The following is an 18,213-nucleotide window of genomic DNA, read 5'->3' as shown; positions in this document are numbered from 1 at the left end:
GGTGAGATATTTCTCTTGAATAATACATGATTTCCCGGTCAAATAGAATCCTCGATGAAAGAAAATACCTCGACGGACGTTGGAAACCTTAGTTAAACTCATTTCCGTAAGTTGTTTCTTCTGTAAAAATGAAGAAATGTGTATCCGATAAAACGAACTGTTAGAATCGAATTCCTTTCGGAACATCTCCAGCGGACTACGCGAGTCTGTCTAGCGAGCCTAGTGGGCGTGTAGACCCTGAGCAGGGGCCTTAGCGATAGGTTCTGGGTTGAGATGACGTCAGCGACTCGCTTCGTTGATTGGCTGCTTCGAGAGTTGTGACTCGTTCCGAAGCTTCAAATGCATAACAGCCAAAGATGTTACGGAAATAATCTCCCTTCTACCATCTTTTCTTTATCCTCTTTTGTGTTTCTTCTTCTGTTTCCCCTTCTTTCTTTCTTACTCTGTCTTTTCTTCCGCATTTCCATTTCTTTCTTTATTCTCTTCTCCGTTCTTCTACATTCTATATTTCTTTTTCATCTTTCTCTTTTCCTCTCTATCTGTTTCTGTTTTTTAATACCCTGTTTCTTTATCTGTATTTCTTTTTCTTCTACTTCTCTTTATTCATTATTCTTTACCCCACTTTCTCTCTTTATTTTCTTCTTTTGTATTTCTAAATTTTTCTCTTGTTCATATTCCGGTTTGCCTTTATCTCTGTCATTACATGCAAAGAGTTTTAAAAATATATAAAAGTAATTTCGCACCAGGCATGCATTTATTTAAATATCATCGGAATGGGCTCTGCCACTAAAGAAAATCCACGCATAATTTGAGAGTATGAATTTCTCCCCATGTTGCAAGTGGAATCGGATTTTAATGTTGATTATTAAGCTAGATACCGTGTTTGAAAAATATGATGAATAAGTATTTACAGAATCGCATGTATTCCTTATGGAGAGACAACTTCAAATTCAAGTTACGGCTAAACAAATGGGAGTTTCGACTCTTTCTAGCTCAAATATCATGTTCAATGGACCCTCTACCCGATCATATGTTTCTTTCCGCATCGGAAGTTTGATATCCCCAAGAAAGGGAATAAAATAATTCTCCTATAAGCGTAGTGCATTTCTCCTTGCCTCCTACGGCCATCTTGACAGTGTTGCCAAACCCGATGAGCATAAAAGAGCTAAATTTCACCTTAAATTGAGCTAAAGTTAACTTTCAAGGAGCTAGATTTACAAAGTCTGGATAAAGTGCCTCCCATGGTAATTTTAGTTGTCAAGGGGGGTGGGGGCGCTGCTATTACTGGTAACTTTAAAGTGATGACAATCTATTCTTAGTTTTCATCGTCTATATCTGACGGTATCACCCATCTCAATAATTCACCGATGGTTGTATGAAATCGAAAATAAGGGATTACCGGATAACAATATTGTCATCTTCATCTCAGCCAAGGCGCTATATGAAAGTACCTGGGGAGGTAAGAAGGGGTGGGACGACGCAGCCAATATAATAATATCAAGTCACGTGCAAAATGTATACTCATGGTAAAAGTTAGTGGATGTGAGCCGGGGCTAGTGATTGCATCATAGTGGGGCAGGGGGCGGATGCCACAGTTCACAGCCAAACGAGTGCACGAAAGAGCCAGATCTGGCTACAAAAGAGCTAAGTTGGCAACAGTGCTCCCCAGCTGCCTCAGAGAGAAGGACCTAGGGGAAACTGTCCCTCTCTCCCTTAAACAACTTAACATAACCTGTGTACAAATAATCGCGCAAGTGTGTTGGAATAAGGTGCATAGTAAGAAATTTGAAGAGAGTTTCATTTACGTTCTGTTTTGTTACAGTCTTGAACGAGACGAGAATCTCCGACCTGGACAGATAATAATATCGTTTCTTGTTCTTTTATAGTTACAGTTTCGCGATCTACGAGCGTACTACAATCCTTACATGGAGATTCTGTGAGTCTATATAAGTCAACCCCTTCAAGATTTTCGAAAGGGGCTGGTATGATCGTAAGATTGATTGATTGATTGATTGATTTAGTTTATTTTACTTCGCGTTTTGTGCCTCTTGGTTAATTTGCGAAGATGGGGAGGAGTGATGAAATGATGAAATTGATGAATGGACATTCACAAACAACCAAGCCCGAGCGGGATTCGAACCCGGGACCCTTGGCGTCGAAGCGCGATGTGCTAACCCCTAAGCCAGAGGGTCCGGTGTATCATCGTAAGAGAAAAGGTTTTTGGTTGTTTTTTAAAGGCATACTGGATCTAGTGGGGGTTATGACTTCCATTTCGCTTGGATTATTCGGTGGTCGCGACTCACGATTTCGCCTGGTTCAGGGTTAGAGTCTCGTCCTGGACATTCCTTTTCAATGTCAGTTCATCAATTTAATCTAATCATACATCTACACCACCACGATTGACCAACCGTAACAGAAAAGGACACTAAATAAGGAAAAAAATAGGAAACAAATGCCTTTCCTAAAAACATATAGGTAATTTACATGAAATGCAGGTAGGTTAGGTAAATTAAAAAAAGGGGGTCATAACACCCTCCCTCTCCTACTTCCGGTTGCGAAATTCCTGGAGAAGCCACTAACAAAGCGACAACTTCCCCTTGCACGCTTCCTGGTCAGATCTGCTCACAACGTTCAGCCAGGTGCAAGAAAGATATGCTCACGAGTCACGATTTCCTTTTTTTTAGCAATCATGCGACACGAAGCAACAGCTGTTCTTTGTTTGTGCCCTTGAACAAAAATGAAAGAATATGCTTCTTGTTGCGAAAGATCAGTTTTGTTTGAAACCGTAGCAGACAGAAGAGTTCACAATATTTGTGACCAATCAGACAATCTGACGGATTTGTGATGGTGTGGTAGTGATGGAGAAGAAGTGCTGATTGATTGGGCAGCAGTTTTCGATGATATGACATGAATTGTAGTAATTCTTGAAGAATATTTCATAAACTAAACTTGATTAATTGATTTGGTTTATTTTATTTCACATCTCTGCCATTTTTGGCTAATCACAAAGATGAGGATTAGTATCTTGACTTAAGACATTTACAACTTGGCTTTAGACTTCGATTTTCCGTGTCAGTGAGGTAAAGATGCAGATGTGGGAACATATTTCACCTGTTTATTTTACAAAGTCTGGGAGAATGTCACACACTACGCTCGTGTACGATGTGAATACCCACATTTTCAACAGCTCTCTGTTAAAATAAGTTTCTGTGTCAGCTATACCAGCACATAATCTGAGCGTTTGTAGGCGTTAGAGGGTAAAAATGTTTGTCATTTGTTTGCAAATGTCTGTATAACTGAACAGAAGATATAAAGTTACAATTTTGCAGCGTTATATTGTTGTATGTGAAATAAAATCATCCACAATGATTTCATACAGCTACACAGTACAGATCCACACACGGATTGAGTTGTACTTTTGTTATCTAATGTAACTTCTTATCTCTCTTTAGTCTAATCGCAACGAAGAGAATGTCTGACGATTAGATGAATATAATATCACACGAAAGAACATCCATTCCTTGGCGAAGCCTCCCCCGCCCCCCAGAAATTCTACAAATATCTAATTTTAAATAGTGTATAATGGTAATTAATTTTACTTTCTTAGCAGGATTAAACATCTTGTTAATAAGTTGTAATCTACTGAGAAAATCATATTCAGGACTTCTCCCCCCTTTACATTTTCGCCTTTAGATCGCGACTGCTGACAAGAGACCCTCCCTCCGAAATAAAATTCTGGCTACGGACATGACATGGTGATGGACAATTTGCTTGGTAATACTTATGCATCCCACTCTACAAAATATGGCGGTGAATCAGATTCACTCGCAAGAATGAAAGCATGCCAGGCAGAGTGAAGATAAAGAAAGTGATGTGAATATTTACGAAACTGAATTCTTCTGTAATTTATACCAAATAATATCAGGCTCTGAGCTGCTAATCTGTGGCAAAACAGACTCTGATACTATAAGCCTTGCTGTGCTGTAGGTGTTAGGATGAGGTAGTGTAGAATGCACAAGTATTGCTCGGCAAATTGTGCATAACTATTTTCATTCATTCTGCTCTTCCTACGTGCTTTTAAGGAATCAGTTTTTACATATGCTGACGTACAGGCTATCAGCAGTTTGTTTGTTTTCTTTCAATTCCTGAAGCTCTCACTGTGGTAAAACTAGGTACATGAATATGGTGATGGACAATTTGCTTGGTAGTACTTATGCGTCCCACTGTACTAACTCGACATTCTTTACACACAACGTTTACAATATCACATCAATTTCTTAAAATTCGAAGTTCTGCTTACAAATTTTCCTAAACATTAAAAAGTTAACTCTATACAGAATATTGTACGTAATATAGTAGTAATGTTGCCATTACATTTTAGTAGACAAACTATTTTCTAATAATTTTGGATATTTTTCCGAATATATTGAAGGGACGCACCCAAAAATTTGAAACCATTCATTCATTCATTTATATTTTCTAATAAAACTGGAGGAGATGGTGAATAAATTCGCAATTACCCTTATTCAGAAATTCTCACACGCGAATCCTAGGGATACCGTTACCTTGTTTGTACTTCACATATGATTTGAGCAATCACAACTCGAACTGGATGTCTTGCGCAGGATCCTAACGCACCAGTTCCAGAAGCAGAGAAAAACGAAACGAGACTGACAAGAAAGAGGTGGGGAAAATGTCGATGTTAGCATGCAAGAGGTACAAGGGGAATCCATTGTAATGGGAGTAGGCTTGTGAAAAAACTGAAGTTATAACACTTTCCTGAACTTTAATGTCCTCTAACTGTGCTATCAGCTACAGGTTGCATTGTATAATACGAGTTGCTATTGTACACCTAGCCACAAATATGTTTGCGGATTGCTTCTTTTCTCTTTTTTACAGCATGTTTGGACAGGAAGCAATAAAACTGATGTTGATGCAGGAGTTTCTGTTCTATTTTCAGTTTGGACGAGCTTGTGTTGCGCAGGCAAAATAGAATGAATAAATAACACACACATTTTAGGTGGTAATAGCAGGGTGTCTACCAGAGGCGTCTCGTGAACGCATGCGGTGCATGCTGCGCATGCGTCAATTGTGGGAAAAAGGACAGCTTGCTCCGCGACGACATTCATGAGCATTTCTACATTCTAATTTCTTCATATAGGATCTGAATTGACGCATGCGTCAATTGTGGTGAAAGAATTATTACTTTCTTTCACTTCAGATCCAAGAAATGTAATATAAGCTTAGTTGAGCGCTCTCGTGTAAAATAAATGCTTCTCCTATATGAAGAAATTAGAATGTAGAAATGCTCATTAATGTCGTCGCAGAGAAAGCTGTCCTTTTCCCCAGAACTGACGCATGTGCAGCATGCGTTCACGAGACGCCTCTGATGTCTACCAAAGTAACAAATGCAAAATTCTTGACTTTTTCTTGACCTGTTGTTTAGTTTTTCTAAACCTTCATTTATACGACCCCTACTTAGGTAAAGTATTTAATGAAAAACCCTACGACTTGGCAGACTAGAGAGGCTCTGGTGTTTGGACTCACAGCCAGTATAATCTTATATGGGGCTCGTGTGGTTCTCCCTATATATTCTATATATAATTGTGAATGTCCCTTCATCCATCTTATCTTACCACCAGTAGCGGCGATTATGGGGGCGAGGGGGACACTTGCCCCTCATTTTTGCAACTTTTGCCCCCGCATTATGCTAAATCTTATCTACCAAGGGAAAGTAAACTGTCCTTGCCCCCCCCCCGCCAGTTTTGGCACCTTACCCCCACCAGTTCTGGAAGGCAATCGCCGCCACTGCTTACCACCATTCGTCCTCATCTTTGCAATTAACCAAAGTGGCAGAAAAGTGAAGTAAAATGCAATCACTCTGATTGCAAAAATTCTTGACCACATAATTTCTTTACTTTTTCTTGACGTTCATGACTGGTAGACACCCTAAATAGTTAACCCAGTTTGTTCTATGGTAATCATTTGGTAATGAAAATGTATTTAAAGGCCATTTGCTTGGAACGCCAAGCAATAGCGTGGTCTATAGCCTCATAGATTCAGATTATCGCCATACAATGCCGAAAAACATTCGCAGCTTGTTTAAGATATCAATGCCAACAACTTTTCTTAAGGCGAGGAGGGACAATTTCCCCTAGCTCTTTCTCGCTGTGGCAGCTGCCGATCACTGTTGCCAACTTCGCTCTTTTGGAGCCAGATCTCGCTCTTTCGTGCACTCGTTTGACTATGAACTGTGGGACCCGCCCTCTGCCCCACCATGATGCCACCACTGGCTTCGGCCCATAAAGACCAACCCTTGCCATGAGTGTACATTTTGCACGTGAAGTGATATTCATATATAGGCTGCGTCGCCCACCCCCTCTTTCTTCCTCAGGTATTTTTATATATAGCGCTGTGGCTAAGGTGAAGATGACAATATTTTTATCCGGGAATCCTTTATTTTCGATTTCATATGAACATCATTGGACTATTGAGATGGGTGATGCCGCCAAATCCAGGCTGTGAAAACTAAGAATAAATTGCCATCACTTTAAAGTTAACAGCAATAGCAGCGCCCCCACCCCTCTTACACCTAAAATTACCCTAGTAGGCACTTTATGCAGCTTTCGTTAATCTAGCTCCTTGAAAGTCATCTTTAGCTCTATGAATGGTGAAATTTAGCTATTTTATGCACATCAGGTTTGGCAACACTGCTAGGATGGCCATAGGAGGCAAGAAGAAATGCATTAGGCTTATGGGATCATTATTTTATTAGTTCTCTCGGGAATACCAAACATCCAATGACGTAGAAATGTACATGGACGGAAAAGGGACACGTTGAACTATGTCATAGTAGAAGGAAGAGTCGAAACTCCCATTTGATTAGCCGTAACTTGTTGAAGTTGAAGTTGAAGTTGATTTCCCATAAGGAATACATGGGATTCTGTAAATACTTATTAATCATATTTCTCAAACATCGTGTCTAGCTTACTAATCAACTTGAGAAACAGTTTCTACTTGCAACATGGAGAGAAATTCATACTCTCTTGCATACTAATACCCTTTTTTAAATAGCAGTGCCCAATCAGACTATATTGAAATAAATGCACAACTGGTGCGTAATTGTCCCTCTTTGCCTTAAGGTTCGGCAGAACCTTTTGGTCGACGCCAGGGCAGCCCTCTTCGAATTTTCCTCCCCTTTCCAAAAACCGCTATGATATTAAAAACTGAGAATTTGCATATACTTAGACTTCCTTGTAGATCTAGAGCATTTACGTGAATCTTGGTGTGGTTTGCTTTCGCTGTTGCCTATATATTCTCAATAGATTCGTGGTTACGTGTATATTGAACTATTGATAATATCTAGACAAGAGCGAAAACACACCACGCTAAGATACTCTACAAGAAATTCCAAGATATATTTTCTCAGATATTGCAAAGGAGAGGAAACGGCTGCCCTGGTGTCGGCAAAATGTCCAGCCAGACCTTAACTTTGTTCATTCTTTTTTGTAAGTATTGTTGCAATTACGTGAGACATGTTCACGGTTGGTACGATTGATGATGGATTAGCTTTATTTTACTTCGCTTCTTGTGCCACTTTTGCCTAATTTGCGAAGATGGGGATGAGTGATGAAATTGATGAATAGAGACACTCATATCTATGCCCAGGCAAGGATTCGAACCCGGGACTCCTCCAACACACACGCACACACACACAAATATATATGTGTGCACTGTGTGTAGTGTGTGTTTATATAATTGCCGAGCAATACTTGTGCATCCCACTTTACATATCTTCGATCTACAAGGGGAGATACGCAATACTATATTACGTATATTTGGAGCTTTTCCTCTCTTAAAATTGTACTCGAAGACAAAAATGGGAATCGGAGATCAGTTTAAGGAGGTTTGCATTTATCTTCCGTGTTTTTCGAGTTAACTGATTTCATTTGAAAATTTTGATTTCTTCACAAATTCAGGGGGGGCTGTAGCCCATCAGTTCCCCCTCCCCGCCTACGCCAGTGGTTACATATGTTGAAATGAGGATCTAGCAATTTTTGGTCTCTCCATATGTTACCTTAACCAGTAGACCACGAAGGTCGGCATCAAAATTAATATCTTTACTTGTCTCTTCCAACATACCATGCACTGCCGAAAAAAATAGTTCAATTGTGGAAGAAGCGATCATTTCGATAATAGATGACGCTAGTGTAGTTCAAATCGTGACGTTGTCCTGGAGAAATAAGCCTTTGTTTTGCGCCGTACCTACTAATTGGGCCAAGGTTCTCAATATCCATCCGTTTTTTCACCGTTGTGACACCCGATGATGTCATTCTGTGCAACGAACTCTGGCCATAACAGGCTCGCACAGTCAATAAAACTGTATCGAGAAAACTCAATTTCCTGCATCAATTATGCCAATGCCGTTTGTGCAAGAGCGGGCTACGTTGACGGATAAATAGCATCTTCGCGCCGCGTGAAAAGCTTAACTTTATGCTCGCTTCCACCCGATTAGACAAATCACGACATGGGCGTCGCTGCGCTTCAAAATGTCCACTTCCGGTTGATCCGGATTCGTTCCGTGACGTAACGAATCGACTGCGTTGTTCCCAGGATCTTCTTTGCCGTCCAGTGGGGGAGGAGTGGAGAATAAAACGAACGAACACGCGGGAACTTTCACCCTTAGTCCCGTGCCGCTATCACACGAGAGATCGTGAACTGTTGTCCCTATATAGGGCAATAGAATGCATACAGAGCAGCTAGCCAGACTAAGTGCACGTCAAAAATGGGTGCAATAGAAATGACATTGTATTGAAGGTCCCTTTCTTTGTAGGTGCAATTCATGTTGCATGAGCTGTGTCATCTTTAATGTCCAGTCGCAGCGCTTTATCCAGAATTTCCCAGGGGTGTAAGTCCGTAATTAGGATGTGTAAAACTGTAAATTTAGAGCCAAAAATGACAGTAAATTGGGCCTTTCTAAAAAAAAATAATCAGTATTGAGGAAAATTTCACACCAAAACTACAGGAGACACGAGAGTTTTACACCGAAGCGACAAGCTGCAAGCGACACTTGTTTCTCTGCTCAGTTCGCATGATACCGTCATCGGGTGATGATGATACCGATATGATTGCACTAATCAGTTTATTAGTCACCAGAAGAAAACGTAAGAAGAGGCATTGCTATTTGTAAATCATGTTAAATTTGTGCAAGTTATTTAAACTCGAGAGGGGCATATTGCCCATGAGAAAAGTAAGAAATCATATGCACTGATCTCAAACTGTAAACTCTTGACTTCTCGCGATCCTTTTCAGCCTGGGTAAAGCAAAGACCTAAACGCTACAGCAGTGGTTCTCAACCTTCGACACCGTGGCCCGGTAAATTCCTTTTTTTTCTTTTTTTTTTTTTAAGTCAGTGCTCGGACCCCAATAATTTTCCACGTAAATACCTTTCCAGTATTTAAATCATTTTACATAAATTAACATGTGCTCTTGAAATTAAATATTGATATTTCAAACAAAAGCAGTCTCGTTCAAAATTACCAAAACACGGCATCTTTAAATGGGCGCCAGGGGGGCATTTGCCCCCCTCCCCTGAGATTTCTGGAAGCATTTAATGGAATTCGAATGTTGGAATTGTAGAGATATTTTATAACGAAAAGTATTGTGTTCTGTGATTTACAGGCCATACATTGATTGATTGATTGATTTAGTTTATTTTACTTCGCGTTTTGTGCCTCTTGGCTAATTTGCGAAGATGAGGATGAGTGATGAAAGGATGAAATTGATGAATGGACATTCACAAACAACCAAGCCCGACCAGGATTCGAACCCGGGACCCTTGGCGTCGCAGCGCGATGTGCTAACCGCTCGGCCACAGGGTCGGGCTACAGGCCATACGTTACAGCAACTATTATTATTATTATCATTATTACTATTATTTGAAATAGGGTTACATTTAAGCTTACAATCTATTTTACACTGATTTAACTATAAAAAATAGCTTTTTGTCCTACATGAATTAATGTTAAGTATACAGTTATGCAAATTGTATATAGACATACAGAATATGGAAATTACAAATGTATGTAATTAAAAAACGTAACTAGTAGTAGTAGTAGTAATGTAATAATAATAACAACAACAACAACAAAATAATACCAATATCAGTTTATCAGATTACAAATTTTCCAATGTAGTTTAGCACATAACAATTTTAATATTACAAGAAACTTCTTAAAATATAACAATATTAGAAAATTAATTTAGTATAATTCCATTTATTACTGCCAGCAACCTAAAAAAAGCACAGAAATGAGAAAGAATACGCATATTACATATTTTAATGTGCTTACACGTTTTACATATTTCAGCGATTTTTTCACCATATTATGTACATATTTCGCATGTTTGGCCTACATAAAAAACCGGGCGTTAATAATAAATTTTAGATGGCACCTTCGCTTCTTATGCACCAGAAACGTCAGGTGAAGCCCGTTCCGACTCCGTGTTGACAACCCGAATGCTGCTTTCGTGGTTCTTCACCGCCCTCATGGCTATATCAGCTTACGCCATCTTTCCGGTCAGCGGGTCTTGCGTCTTTATATCCCCTCAATTCATAGCACGTGGCTCACTTCCTCATACAAGCCTCATGCTTCGTTATTTTTCTTGCAACGCGAAACATGATAAATTGGAAAGCAGCTGAGTTATGCGAAGAATAATGTTTATTATGTAAGTCCATTGTATGCTCACATTCACATGCCCTATCAGGATTGGATCTAAAAAAAAAACACTTTTGGCGTAGAAAAATATGTTCATTCTTGAACAAGAACACGTATTTAATCACTTCTCGAAAATTTCTTATACTTCAATGTGTATAAGTTAAAATAGTAATATGTTTTTCCATGGTATGTAAAAATTAAAGATCGGGTGAAGTGGCAGTGAACAGCATATGATGGCCATGGCATTCACGAACAGCTGACGCGGAGTGATACGTTACTCGAAGTGAGACGGTTTGTATACAGAGGGTCGGAAGATTCGTGATTCCGACTTAGAACTGAAGTGGGACTCCAATCACTTCCACCAAAGATTATATTCGAGAACAGAAAACGTGTTTTGGGTTTCAAACCTAGGTAAAACTATCGTTTTCGTCCGTTCGGGGAGTAATTTATCCAGTATTTTCGACCTGGTGAGGTGCAAAGCATTTTAGAGGGATGTGAAAGTAAATTTTACAAGTGTTTGTTGAAGAGTATTGATAAATTATTGATGTTCCTTCCTCTGTCTTGAAATATCCACCCCTTGGTTATGAATGACACATCCCAACGATACAAAATTATTTCCCACCCACTGGGTATGCAAATTAGCCTATATTATCTAATATATCATACATTTAGAGTTCCAAGTCAGTTAGAGTCCCATAACTATATGTAAAAAAATACAAATTATATCGTTAAGATTTGTTTTAGATGGAATGATGATCAGGAAACGTTGGCAACACTGATGCATTGCTATTCATTCTTATTTTGTCAATAAATGGACCTCCAGTGTATTATTGCTTCTACGCAGAAAACAACATACCGGGTGGCCAGAATTAAAGTTACCCAACTCAGAGCCTTCTGTAGCCTGTTTGAGGCATCGTAGAACTCTGAAATTTGGTGAATCCACTATGCAGACCATGGGGAAGAGGATGGCGATAAAAAAGAAAATAGTTCAATTTTCCTCCACCAGGTTGAAAAGTTGAGCTGTACTTCCATTATGGGCTGTAAAAATGACGTAAACTGCTCCAATTGGTTATGGATTTGCCTTTACCTTGCAATCTTGCAATAAACGAGAGATTATTTTCTCGCAACTTCCAGCCACTAACAAATGTCTTTCTAATTAATAACTCATCTAAATCACTTAACGTGATTATTTGTACAACCCATCATGGAAGTACAGCGCCACATTTCAACCTGGTGGCGGTAAATTGAACTTTTTTATCGCCATCCTCTTCCCCATGGTCTGCATAGGGGATTCACCAAATTTCAGAGTTCTACGATGCCTCAAACAGGCTACAGAGCACACTGAGTTGGGTAACTTTAATTCTGGCCACCCGGTATGTAACTCCAAATCTGACTATTCTTGTAGTATGGTTTGATAATAACTTAGAATGGTGTTGAATTGTTTTAATTTGATATCAAAATTAAATTTAAAGCAATTAACGTCGAATTATAAGCATGCTTATCACATACGTAAAATGATTCTGGTTGAAATTCATGGAACCTATTACTGATATTTTTTTTTCTGGGGAGCTATTCGAAACATCTATAAGATTAAGCAAGTAAACCCACTAGTACATCCTCCCCTGATAACATCAAAAATTGACCCATCAGGAAGATTGAACATGAACGGTTAATCATGGTCGTTTACAATAATGTGTTTAAATTATAAAGCAGTGCAAATTAACACAAATAATATGGTAATTATAGTCTTGTTTACAGTGACGAAATTTTTGTAGGACAGGCAGCGCCACAGAGAAGAGTAGGATAGTCTGTAGTGGTGAAACATTAAAGTAATATAATCGTTAAGTTAAAGCGATAGAAGTAGGTTGCGTTCGTGCATAATAATATGCAAATACAAATGCTCTACTTTTGCGAACAAATCCTACTATCCGGTAGCAGTCCTATCCATTCGCATATTTCTACTTTTCAAAAGGTTTATTTATGTTACTAAGAGTCTCAATTCCAATTATTCTGAACACTAGGTGTGCGGATGTGCTTCTACGTATGTCTCTCAAAAACCCACATACTTACACGTCATTCTCTTGTCAGCCAATCACAGTTCGCTACCTGTTATTGACCCACCTGCTTGTAAGCTGTATTCAAAACATTTGGTTTCAGTTTTGAAGCGAAAGATTGAACGTAGTGTTTCCGGGTTTTGACTAGCTTTTAGTCTCAAAAATGATTCCGCAAATTCACGCACACTTCTCCAATAATATCTCGAAAGCAGTCTGTCGCACATTGTTTACTCGTTTTTCGTGATAAGAGAAAACAAGACAGAATGAAAGTGAGAGAATGAACATACAAGGGAACTGTTACGATACAGTAACTGTCAACATTAAGGAACTTTTGTTGTGTGGACTTGTAGATGAATAGCGGGAGATTTTTCAAACGGAAGCTCATCTGTTGATGATGCAGCAAGGGATGATGACACTGCATTGACTTTTCGAACAAGAGGGGAAGGATTAGTAGCTGTGACTAACGGAAGATGTTACATTCAAGCTGCAAATTGCAGCTTTGGAAATATATACAGAACCGTTCTTCTGACCAGCAATGAAAATTGATGTTACTACTCACTTACTTACTCTCTAGCCTTCTTAAACCCGAAGGTTCATGGCTGCAGCAACACCAGCCTTCCATCTGTCCCTATCCTGGGCAAGATCAATTCAATCTTTTCCATCCCTACCGATTTCCTTTAGGTCTATCTTAACGCTTCTTCGTCTTGTCCTTCCTACAGGTCTCTTACCATCAGGTTTCCCAACAAGAATCCTGTAAACTCTTATTTTCCCTCCCATTCGTGCGATATGGCCTGCTCATCTAAGTCTTCTTGATTTAATTATTTTAATAATATCTGGACAAATGTTACCATGTTATCTATATTATCGCCAGCTTCTGTGGCAGCCGAGTGGGCAAGGCGTGGGTGTATCATTGTCCTTGCCTCATCATCATTTCATCAATCATCATCGGGGGGTCTCTCCGATGTCGTTTTGGTAACGTCGTCTTGTAATCAAAGGGTGTCGGATTCGAGTTTGATTTTGTCCATAAGGCCTCTTTATTCACAGACAGGCTGGTCGGGACTGGTCCTACAGTTTCAAGTGATTCGGACCCCACTTTAAACTGTAGGTCGAGTCCCGATTAGCCTTTCTGTGCACACTTAAAACAAAGCCCAATTTAATCAATGACTCATCATCACTGTCCTGATTAACCTCAGTAAAAAAAGCTACTTGAAATGATTGATTTGGTTTATTTTACTTCACTTTTCTGCCACTTATGGCAAATCGCGAAGATGATGATATGATGAAATTGATGAAGGGACACTCACAGAGAACACCATGCCCAAGTCTGGATTCGAACCCACGATCCCTGGAGTCGTAGAGCCCTGTGCTAACCACTCCGCCACGGAGGTGGGAGCGACTGGTAATGGATTACTATGTTCTCATGATATTATGAATCATGAAAGCGTTATTCTACTAATATGATGATATAATATTGATGCAGTAGCCAGGACTGTCTTCATGAACATACAGCCTACAGTGAGGCAGTCATTCTGGTACACACCTCTCAAGGATCTCGTCATCCAATTGAAACTGACAACCGTTAGGATCTACCGGATAACAAGCATGACGGGCGTGATTATGATATTACAATTGTCATTTTTTTTATCAGTGCTACCATTCAAATTGTTTCAAGTCCATTAACTTGATTAACTTTTAGAGTAGGAATATGTCGTTAATATGAAAGCCCGACAGTCAATGTCATCCTTTAGAAAGAGATGGGACAGATTTTCCTGTTACCCTGTAAATTTGATAAAATGACCGAACGGTTAGCTAGGAAGGCATTTTAAACACAATTGCTATTATTGCCCCATATTCTATTTCAACATTCATATACTGCAGTAAGTACATTTGCCTAAGCTCGTTTATTCCAATTCCAAATGCAGGTTTATCCAATATTTGAAAGCAATTTCAAGAACAATACTTTTCGTAAGTTACACGAAAATAAAAGATCGACAAAGACTTACTAGCAAGCGGAATTAACATTCATGTATTTTTAAATTTTATTTGTTCATTAACTAACATAAAACTCTATGGCTAACAACCTTCGAAGGCCCGTGACCTGTCCAGCAGCTTTTTTATTGGGTGACGCGTGGTCAATGCATAGAAATCCATCACCTCTGTTTTCTTGATTTCGAGACCGAAACCCGCTCTTTTCAAGTAGCTCCTCAGTTGTTCTCACGATACTGGGTCAACACCGATATTTTGTGGCTCCCACCTGGAATCGAACTCGGGACCGCTCGCACCAAAGGTAAGAGCGCTAACCATTTTACGCGGGACACCCTTATTCGATATGGAACAATTCTGGCAGAACAATTGTACATATAATCCGACAGGCAGCGTTGCAGTCAGACAGAACGAGATAAAACAGGCAAAGGAGATAATCTTCCTACTATATGAAACTTTCGAGTACACGGTTGCACTTAGTAAAAATGTTACTCATCCACCTTCATAACTCAAATTTTTATTCATCATCTTTCACCGTTTCCCCTTCACGTCTGGTCCAACAGCCAGTATAATCGTCTGTAGGGTTGTCTGTTTTCTAGTCTTGTCATAGGTGCTGAGTGTACATCAACAGCTGTGTGTTCCATCATCAATTTCATATATTCGTCATTTATCCTCATCGTCGCGATTAAATCAAAAGAAATAATCAATGCATAGATATATTCATTAATATCATAGGATAAATGCTTTATCATGCATACTTTGATGAAAAAAATAAGGGTAGGGAGTTCATTACCATTCATTAAAATTCGAATTAACATTCAAGAAGACATTCAAGTGTCTGAGATCTTACACTGGACCCACAGCCAGTATAATTTTTGTGGGGTTCTGTCTTGTACATGTGTTTGCCATGTCCATTCATTCACGTCTTCTAATCACAATTCATCCCCGTTGTCGTGTTTAGCCAAAAGTGGCTGAAAAGCAACGTAAGAAAACTAGAGAGACGATTTCTACCACACCCCCAATTGAAAGCTCTTATCAAAATGCTTCTTTTAAGAAAGTCACAGCTTTGCGTCTGTGTTTAATTATAAAAAAATGAGCCTTACTTGTTGCATTTACAAAATTTAAACTAAAATACACGCTATTGTATCACGTTCAAAGATAAGCGGAAATTTTCCGTCAGCATGTTCATTTAGTTTTGTTTACGTAATGTGAGATTCAATATTTAAACAAAGCCGTTAGTTATAAGCAGGTTCATTCTTACTAACACTTCGAGTACAAAACATCGCGTGCAAGGGCATTTTTTTTAATAAGTGAATGAAAATAATGAACAATTTGCATCCAACGTGGTTGTACGTACTCTATGTTCAAGAGCACGGAAAATACGAATCATTCCAATGTTTCTTTCAAATTACTAACATTAAATTCGTTTAGATCTAGCAACACTGAACTTAGCAGATTTTGTACAATCAGTTCAACTTTATGAAACGGAACAAGTTTGTCTTGTATGTACTAATTATATTAGCAAAACGGAAGAAGCATATCTGATATACACAAATTAGACTTGCAAAACGGAACAAGTGTACATTATGTACAAGGGCACCCGCAAAGGGGACCAGAGGGGACATTTTCCCCTCTGAGATATCAGGAAAAAATTAGAATGATTGGAATAGCATGAAAACATGAATGAGAGTGTCATGAAAGACAGCAGAATAAGTGGTAATATGCAACTCGAAAAGTACAAAGAGACGAACAATTGTTCATCAACAAAGCGATAGATGTTTATGGAAAGGAAACGAGTCAAATACAGTTTGAATTTAAATAGTGGACTCATCAAGTCTGAACTTGAGAACAATGTCAAGGTTCATTTAGTTAGTATTCGAACAGAATAATCGAATTAAAAATGCATTGGAGCGAAAACATTGAGTGAAAAATACAGAGACAAGGTTGTATTCTACCATTTCATAAAAAGAACGAATGGTTTTACAGTTTTCAAAATTCTGATAATTACAGTTGTAGATTAGAAGTCACACAACACACTTTATGTATTAAAAATCTCCCTAACATTTAAAGCCTTTTCTTGAACGAGACGTGTAAAGGTTAATATCAAAATGCATTCAGATACTAACTGCATAAAATGCACAAGAAATAATGGAAAATAGTTGTGCTGGTATTCACTCGTTTGGTGGATCGAGTTTCCCCATTTATATAATAATAATAATTATTATTATTATTATTTCGAATAAAATTTATATTTCTTAGCTTATAATATTTATTATTGTATAATAACATTTATAACCGTGGTAATAATACTTATTTTTCTACTATTCAACTTTTATCATTTGCCTGACCCCCTCCAAAAATTTCTGGCGACGCCAATGTCTGGCCCCCGTGCTGGAAGTGAAAATTCCTAGTTTGGAGGGGGGTACTTTGCCCACTTTGGGGAAAGGTGGAAGATGCTTGTGTGGATCAACAAGGGGGAAATGCAGTGGGTGGGGGAGAGGTGTCTGTACAAATAATCCTAGTGAGGCGATGCTTTAAGAGAATTTTCTTAACTGGGGGATAGCATCCCCCCATGTTCCCTCCACTATTAGCACTGTTGCCCCCTGAGAAAAAAATCTGCAACCGGCCTTGATTATGTACACAAATTAGACTAGTAAAACTGCAACGCTAGCGCGATAAAACGGACAATGTGAGTGAACAGAAGACACGATCTTATCTACGAACTACCATATAGATCGATAAAGAAAAATATTAAAACTCTCATACCTGTAGAAGTCCGATCACTAAAATATATCCTATGGCATCGCTCCTGATGAAAAGTTTTCTAACAACTACGGTGCACATTGTAATATCTTTTAAAATCAAACAAAAGTCAACACACTTCTATTCAGCTTGTCCTGATAACCAACAGACTGTTGGTCGAAAAAAAAGCACCAAATCACTGCCAGCCAACTCTTGCACATAAAAACACAAACATGTAGGGAGCAGTCAGTCCATGCAACTGTGCACAATATAGCGACTCCCGTACCGCACGGATTCCAACGTTGGTTTGCTGTGGCGTGCAACGGTTACGTCGCTTTGTCGGATTTCTGGCTTAGGTTGTGGTGCCCGGGCGGAGGGGAGAGGTGAGGGAAGGGGAGTGTTACGGCTGGGTGATCTTCAACCGTGTGTGAACCAGGGACCTCACGGTCGGAAGACCACGTTGGGTCAGGCAAGATGGTCCTTTCCAGCGGAGTGTACGCGGAATGACCAAGCGGGTAAGAAATGACCCGCGAAAATATTTTGTCTGTGTCCTTCCGGAACGTGATTGATTATCGCTTGATGCGATCGTAGACAAAGGAGCAGAAGAAGAAGAAGAAAACCGCATTTCTCGTTTTAACCGTCTGTGCTCTGCTTTTGTGAATGCAAGCGAGAATACGTCTGTGACTTGAAACCGGATGCACCTATAGAAATGTTGA

The 18,213-nt window shown here is 39.2% G+C and overlaps 1 protein-coding gene across 1 annotated transcript in view; it reads right to left on the bottom strand.

Moving 5' to 3' along the window:
* LOC145999545 (uncharacterized) overlaps nucleotides 1–17,829 on the bottom strand; it is an 88,172-nt gene extending 70,343 nt beyond the window's left edge. The window contains exon 1 of the mRNA XM_083136542.1: nucleotides 17,522–17,829. Coding sequence (XP_082992668.1) covers nucleotides 17,522–17,599 — 78 coding nt within the window. The 5' untranslated portion in view covers nucleotides 17,600–17,829. The remainder of the gene's footprint in view (nucleotides 1–17,521) is intronic.
* Nucleotides 17,830–18,213: the final 384 nt, after the last annotated feature.

The sequence above is a fragment of the Lepisma saccharinum genome, chromosome 15 (assembly GCF_977018435.1).
Source record: "Lepisma saccharinum chromosome 15, izLepSacc3.1, whole genome shotgun sequence".
NCBI lineage: Eukaryota > Metazoa > Arthropoda > Insecta > Zygentoma > Lepismatidae > Lepisma > Lepisma saccharinum.
Note: the sequence above shows the minus strand (reverse complement) of the source record. Positions and strands in the feature narration are given on the sequence as shown.